Source organism: Martes martes (genome assembly GCF_963455335.1).
Source record: "Martes martes genome assembly, chromosome: 16".
NCBI classification, from domain to species: Eukaryota; Metazoa; Chordata; class Mammalia; order Carnivora; family Mustelidae; genus Martes; species Martes martes.
Window position 1 is genome coordinate 63,659,970 of NC_137904.1, and position 6,846 is coordinate 63,666,815.

Consider the following 6,846-nt stretch of genomic DNA (forward strand, 5'->3'; position numbering starts at 1 on the left):
AGACCCCTACTTACTCATGTTTTCTGTTTGATTCAGGCTTTATTCAAAGCGTCGTTTCCCATTTCGCGTATTTCTTTTTTTTAATTGACATGAAATTCATATAACATAAAACCTTTTTCTTAAAAGATTTTATTTATTTATTTGTCAGAGAGAGACAGAGCACAAGCAGGGGAGAACAGCAGAGGGAGAAGCAGGCTCCCCGCTGAGCAGAGAACCCGATGCGGGGGCTCGATCCCAGGACCCCAAGACCATGACCTGAGCCGAAGGCAGAGGCTTCACCGACTGAGCCCCCCAGGAGCCCCAAAACAAACCATTGTCTTCAAACATGAACAATTCAGTGGCATTCAGCACATTCAAAATGTGCAACCAACCCCTTACTCAGTTCTAGAACATTCTCCCCACTCCACAACCCCATCCCGCTAAACATGAGTTCCTCACTCCTTCCCCATCCAGCCCTCGGCAACCAGCGACCCGCTTTCTGTCCGTGTGGATTTGCCGACTCTGGATGTCACACACACGGGACCCGGTGCTGTATGGTGCGCTGTGACCGGCTGCTTCCCCTCGCTGGGAGGTGTCGAGAGTCGTCTGTCTCGTGGCATGCGGTTCATTCCTTTGGTGCAGAACGGCCTCCCGCTGCAGGCACGGCGCGTCGAGGGCGCTCAGTGCCGCCTGCTGGGGGCCTCGGGGTGCGTGCGGACGGGTGTGTGGCGAGCGGCGGGGCAGAGTGTGTAACCCTCCGCCGTCGGTCCCAGTCATCCCGGTCTTGTGACCTCGGCTCAGGGGCAGGAGACGTTTCCCTGGATGGAGACACACATTGAAATAGCATCTCTACAAGCAAAACGCTGGGATCTGTTCGGACCCCACCTGCAGATGGCCGTTGGACGTTTCTGGAACTTTCTCAGCTCAGTGACCTCACACGAAGCTGTCACACAAGGTAGCATCCAGAACGTTCTGTGAATTTCCCAGTGATGCGTGAGCGACTCTCACACGGAGAAGGCAGGTCTCAGGGCTGCGTCCACACTGTGCAAAACGGCCGGGGAGACCGGCACAGAGAGAGCGGTGGTCGGGTGCTGGGAAGGGCTGCGCCCCGGGGTCTCCGCACGGGTGTTGGAGCGTGGCTCCGTGCGTGAAGATCAGTGGGCGTGAGGGGCCTCCAGCCAGCCCAGAGCCAGGAGGGGCTCTCAGGGTGCGTCCATCTCTGTCTCCCCATTCTCAGCCTGGCGACTGTCCTGCGAGGTCCCCTCCCAGCAGAGAGGCCAGCCCTGGCTGAGGTCACACAGCGCTGCTCCCCTGACTGCACAAGTCAGCGTGGCCTCACAGGGTTCCCTCCTCTCCCCTCACCTTTGTGGCCGGCCCTGACACGGCTCTCCGGCCACCCACAGTGACCCAGGGACGAAGGACAGCTCCCCGGCCCGGAAGCTTGCCGGAGCAGGTCCCATTATCCGGTGGCTTCTGGCGGTTTTTCAGACACGCTGGCCAGCCTGCACCCCCTGGGTGACCCTGGCAGGCCTCTGCCAGCCCCTCTCTGGGCCCACCACACCCCCACCACCCTGTAAGGCCAGAGGGCAGGGGGGTACCTAATCAGTAGACAGAAACTTCTCCTGCTGCCCGGTGCAGTCCACTCTCCCCACCCCCGCTCTGGGCTTGGGGAGGCCGGGCGCTGCGGGCAGTCAGTCTGCCCGGCCCAGCGTGGACGTGCCAAGTGCCAGCGAGCCCCTGGGGGCCCCAAGTGCCAGGCCGAGTGCCCGGGAGGGGCAGGGGCGGGGAGGACAGGTGCAGCCAAGCTGTAAATAGGCCCAGTGGCTACAGGTATAAAAGCGGGGGCCCCCACAGGCTCTGAGCACCCCCAGCCCAACCTGCCTCCCCAGAACCCTCGAGGGAAGCCAGGCGGAGGTGAGCCCTGCCCTGGGAGGGGTGGTTATGGGCTCTGGGCCCAGCCAGGGCTGCCCACGCTGCACGGCCAAAGCTCGCGGCCTCCTTCTCATCCATAGGACACTCGGAGGCCCAAGGGACTGAGGAGACCCCAGGGAGGTCCAGGGGAGGCAGGAAAGGGAAGGGGTGGCCCCAAGGGAGCTGCGTGTGCCTGGGTCTGCAGGGGTGAGCACGAGGGCGCGTGTGTGCTTATGTGGGCCCCTGAGAGAGTGCTAGGAGTTGGGGAGCAGGGCGGGGAGGGAGGCTGAGACCTGCTCACTGACCTCAGGGCCCCAGGTGCTGAGTGGGGGGCCAGGGAGCTTGGCAGGGCAGAGGGCCCAAGGCTAACAGACCCACCGACTCTGGCGGGCACAGGAAGTCAGCTCAGGACCCTCTGGGACCCAGTCCCCATCCCATGAGGTCCCCTGTCCCTGCCCCATCCCCCTGCCAGCCCACCCTGGGACTCAGGCCCCAACTGCTGGGGCCCCGGCGCGATGACCCTACCCCCACCCTCCAGCCCACGCAGCATTTTTTCTCATGTTGGCATCGATGACTCACTGGCAGAGGCGAGGAACAGAGCAGAGTCCCCGGGAGGGCCGTGCAGGTGGTCCACAGGGGTCTGGGGTGGGCCGAGGTCCCTGGCAGCCGTGGGAGGGCCTTCAGGGCACAGCAACGCTGGGCACAGGTGGGGGGGTCCTAGCCAGGCTTCCGAGCTCAGTCCTGCTTCGGCTGTGGAAGGCAGCGAGCTGGGAGGCAGAGAGGGGTCCTGTCCGAGGCGAAGGACGAAGTGGGAGCAGCCCCGGAGGCCGGGCAGAGGGCCGCAGGGCACCGCAGGGCTGGCTGGGGGTGGTGCCTGCCATTCCCACCCCCGGCTCTGGCGGGACACGTCGCCTTACCTCTGGGGGTGAGTGAGACGCCATCCCAGGGCCTGGATTGGGACTATAAATAAACGGCCAGCACACCGAGGCCCCAGGCCCTGTCCCCATGCCAGCTCTGATCTCAGGCTCCTCTGCCTTCCTGTGGGGGGTACCCCGGAGAGCAGTGGGGTGGGACCGGGTGGGGACAGACACAGCCCAGGGAACCCGGCGTGCTCTGCAGACAGGATGTCGACCCCGGTTTCAGCCAGACCTGGCCTGGGATGTGGCCCAGCCCCTCCTTCACGAAGCGTGGGACACTGGTTCTGGCCGGCCCAAGGGGCAGGCAGGGCAGCCCCTGCTTCCAGAATGGAGTTCTGAGATTCGGGGATGGGAACGGCGAACAGGGGCTCTGCCCAAGCCCTGTCCTGAGGGCCTCTGTGGCCCAGGTCTGCCCTGGTTCACCGCTGACCACCCGCACCCCGCTTCCCAGGCCGGCTCCCAGGCCCCGGGTTTCCGGCAGGCTGTGCGGGGACCCAGCTCCAGGCCTCCTTCAGGCCATAAATCCCTTTCCCCGGGGTCTCCCTTCTCTCCTGGCTCCTCCCAAGGCCCGAGAAGGGGCGCGGTGGGCAGGGGTCTCTCCGTTTCACGGATGCAGACCCTGAGGCCCAGAACAGCTGTGGGGCACGGCCAGAGTCAGGAAGGAGGTCGCGGTCCTGGGCCTCTACCCAGCACTCCCTGCACCCCCGGGCCGTCAGGTTGGACCTGCCACCTTTGACCTGTGGCTTCTCTTTTGGGAGGAAAGTGAACTCCCCCCCCCACTGTCCAGCCCCACTCAGGATGCACGGGCCACTGGGCTGCTCTTCCTGGCCATGGGGGTATGTTCCAGAAGGTTCTGCCACCCCATGAACTTTCGAGAGGGCCAAGGAGCTTCTGAAATAGCTGATTTGCCACAAGCCCCAGAACACAACCCCACCCCGGGGACAGCAACCCGAGAGCCCAGCAGGTCACAAGGCACCGCCTTGAGGGCCACAGGATAGCCTGGTCCCCACCTGCTGGCCCCTGAGCCTGCGACCAGTCCCCCACCTGCCTGGCTGGAGTCCTGGCCTGCCCTGGTGGCCCCTGCTAGCCACCGACTCTCCTTGAACCGACAGTGACACGCACATGTTCTCGGGGCCTGTGGGCAGATGCCGGGGAAGGGGCAGTGGCCCTCCTGGCTCAGAGCATCCGGGCATCGCTCAATCCCGAGCCAATGCACCGCGGGTGGCCAGTGGCCAGCTGGGAGGCCCAAGTCCGGCCGGTCCAGATTCTGGGAGAACAAGGCCCTGGCTGTGGGCCCAGAGTCAGGGCGGAAGAAGGTGGGGCTCCCAGAGGACGTGGCTCTGCGATGGGCCTGCAAGGACAGAGGGAAGTTCCCCGGCAGCATTGACGGGCCGGACGGTGGCCACCACGGCTTCCAAGCAGAGCGAAGGACCCCGTGTGCATCACCTGCTCTCTGGGGGCCTCAGCCTTTTCTGTGAGACGGAAGTGACCTTCCGAATGGCCAGCCAGCCAAGGGGGGGTTCTCGGGCACATCTCCCTCTAGGGCCCTGGACACCAGAGTCTCTGCACGGCTGCCTGCCCCAAGGGCTTCTCTAGCCCAGGGTGGGGGACCCTGCTCAGGACGCAGGGGCTGGTGCCATGCGGGGACTCCGTCTGCTTTGGTCTGAGCAGAGCGCCCACACCCCACCCGTGTGCACGCTCCAAGCTGCTCCCTGTCCACCACAGGGCCAGGATGGACGAGGACTTCTCCTCTCAGATGAAGAAGATGGCCTTGGCTATGGGCACGTCCCTGTCGGATAAGGACATAGAGCTGCTGCCCACGGACATGAGGCATCACGGTATGCACACCTCGTCGCCAGCGTGGCCTCCCCGCCCCAGGCCTGTGGGCCCCGGCGTCCATCTGCGGGCTCCCCCTTCCCTGGGCTGAGCGGCCCGGGGACACACGTGGTGGGGGAGGGGGAAGAGCAGGCCACGAGCCTCCCTCGGGCCCCTGTGACCTGGGCCTGGCTGTCCCAGGCTCCTTCAACTACCTCAAGTTCCTGGAGTACATGCAGAAGTTCCAGGCCTCGGGGCAGCTGGACAGCGCCATCCGCCAGGCCTTCCAGACCCTGGACAAGGACAAGAGTGGCTTCATCGAGTGGAACGAGATCAAGTAATGGCCAATGGCTGGGGATCGGGGTTCTGACCCCTGGGCCCGGGGCCCAGTCCACCACGCCCATGCCCACCCCAGCAAAGACCTGGCACCCCCTTGGGAGACCCCAGCTGGCCTTGGGGGAGGTGGGGGTGGCCAGAACAGTCTAGGTCCATAGCACTGGCAGGCCCAGAGACCCCTCTCCAGCTGGGCCTCAGTTTCCCTACTTGTAAAATGGGGAGTGAGCATCTCGCAAACCACTGGGCACCGGGCAGACACCCCCTCGGCTCTAACCGGAGCCCACCTCCCGCCGCAGGTACCTCCTCTCCACCATTCCCAGCAGCGGGCCCACTGCCCCGCTGACAGATGAGGAGGCTGAGGCCATGATCCAGGCAGCTGACACGGACGGGGACGGGAGGATTGACTTCGAAGGTGGGTCAGCACAGATGACGGGGCTGGAGGGACCTCTCAGGACCTTCCTCCGAGAGCCCACAAAACCGTTCCGTGCCTATTTGGGCACAACACCGTGTAGTCTCCCCCACCCCGGGCACGAAGTTCACAGCCGCCTTTGCTGGGCGCCGTCCCCCACCATGGGCAGGGAAGTATTGGGGGTGCTAAGTGGGTGGAGGGAAGCCACTGCGGGCTGCTCAGTGGGGGAGAGGTAGGCTGAGATGGCCATGGGGAGGTTTGGCTGGACAGGGGCAGGGGTCCGAGACACCCCAGATGGGAGCGGTGTGAGGTAGGGAGGGAGGTTTGAAGATAGGAACCAAGGACTGAGGCCCCCCATGGCTCCAGACCGTGGGGTCTGGTCAGAAGGCAGAGGGCAGCGGGGTGGCCCTGGGAGCAGTCCAGCAAGGCTGAGCGCCCCAGGACAGGCCTCCAGGCCACACTGCCTACTGGGAACCTGTCCTCACCTCTCTAGTCCAGCAAACCCCGCCTTGGGGGGGGGTAGACACACCTGGGGTGGGGGTAAGACGCGAGAATTCACAGCAGGGCAGCCTGGCTCAGGGATGGCCCAAGACTCAGCCCCCCAGCCTCTCTGTGGCTCAGTTTCCCCCACTGAGAAAGGCAGGATGATCTCAGGAGCTCTGAAAAGAATTCCTGAGGGTCCCTGCAGAGACCCAGTCTGTCATGAGCCCCCAAAGGGGGTTGCCTCATCTCCACCAAGAGGGCCTGGGGGGTGGGCACAGGGCCCCCAGCTCTGGTCGATCCTGCTCTACAGGGCCCAGGAGGGCAGGATGCGGGTCCTCTCTGCCAGGAAGCCCCTCATAGAGTGGGGCAGGCCTCCCCCGTGGGTCTGCAGGGCTTGAGGGGCACACGGCAAGGGGACTATTTACTAGAAATCTGTCTCCTATTCTAGAATTTTCTGAATTGATCAAAAAGGAGAAAGTTCCAAAGAAGAAGTAGTGCACGGCCAGCCCGGGCCGGGGAGGGACCCCATGGGGCATCGTGGGACATCTGCACGGCCGACCAAGGAGGCCACGGGGTGGACACAGCACGCGCCAGGAAAATGGAAGATCAGGATCATTAAATGAACGTCACAGCCCGAGTGTTTCTTGGCGGCAGTGTGTGAGCCGGGGGGGTAGGGCCGGGGTCGGGATGCGTGCGGCGGGGAACGGGAGGCCAGGCAGGCAGATGCATCCAGCCCCTGCCCCCTCTGGCTCCCCCAGTCCCCACATCATGGGGGGCACCTGCAGGGGTGGGGTCCTACCGCCAGCTCTCGCCCCTCCCAGCACAGTGCTCTGTCTAGACCCGGGCAGGATCCCCTTCCGCAAGCGAACTCCACTAGGCTGCCCAGGGTTCACACAGCAGCCATGTGAACACAGAGCGGGGACACCTGCGACCCCAGGCTGCGGCCGAAGGGCCCTGGCCTTTGCCCTGTGCTCCGGGTCAGCCTCCGCCCCCCGC

At 64.5% G+C, this 6,846-nt stretch overlaps 1 protein-coding gene across 1 annotated transcript; it reads left to right on the plus strand.

The window, feature by feature from the left end:
• The first annotated feature begins 4,538 nt into the window (after nt 1-4,538).
• On the plus strand, nt 4,539-6,484 carry PVALEF (parvalbumin like EF-hand containing). Its single transcript, XM_080826023.1, has 4 exons — nt 4,539-4,645; nt 4,824-4,959; nt 5,255-5,370; nt 6,299-6,484. Exons 1-4 carry the CDS (start codon nt 4,540-4,542, stop codon nt 6,343-6,345), a joined length of 405 nt encoding a protein of 134 aa, XP_080682149.1. The 5' UTR covers nt 4,539; the 3' UTR covers nt 6,346-6,484.
• Nucleotides 6,485-6,846: the final 362 nt, after the last annotated feature.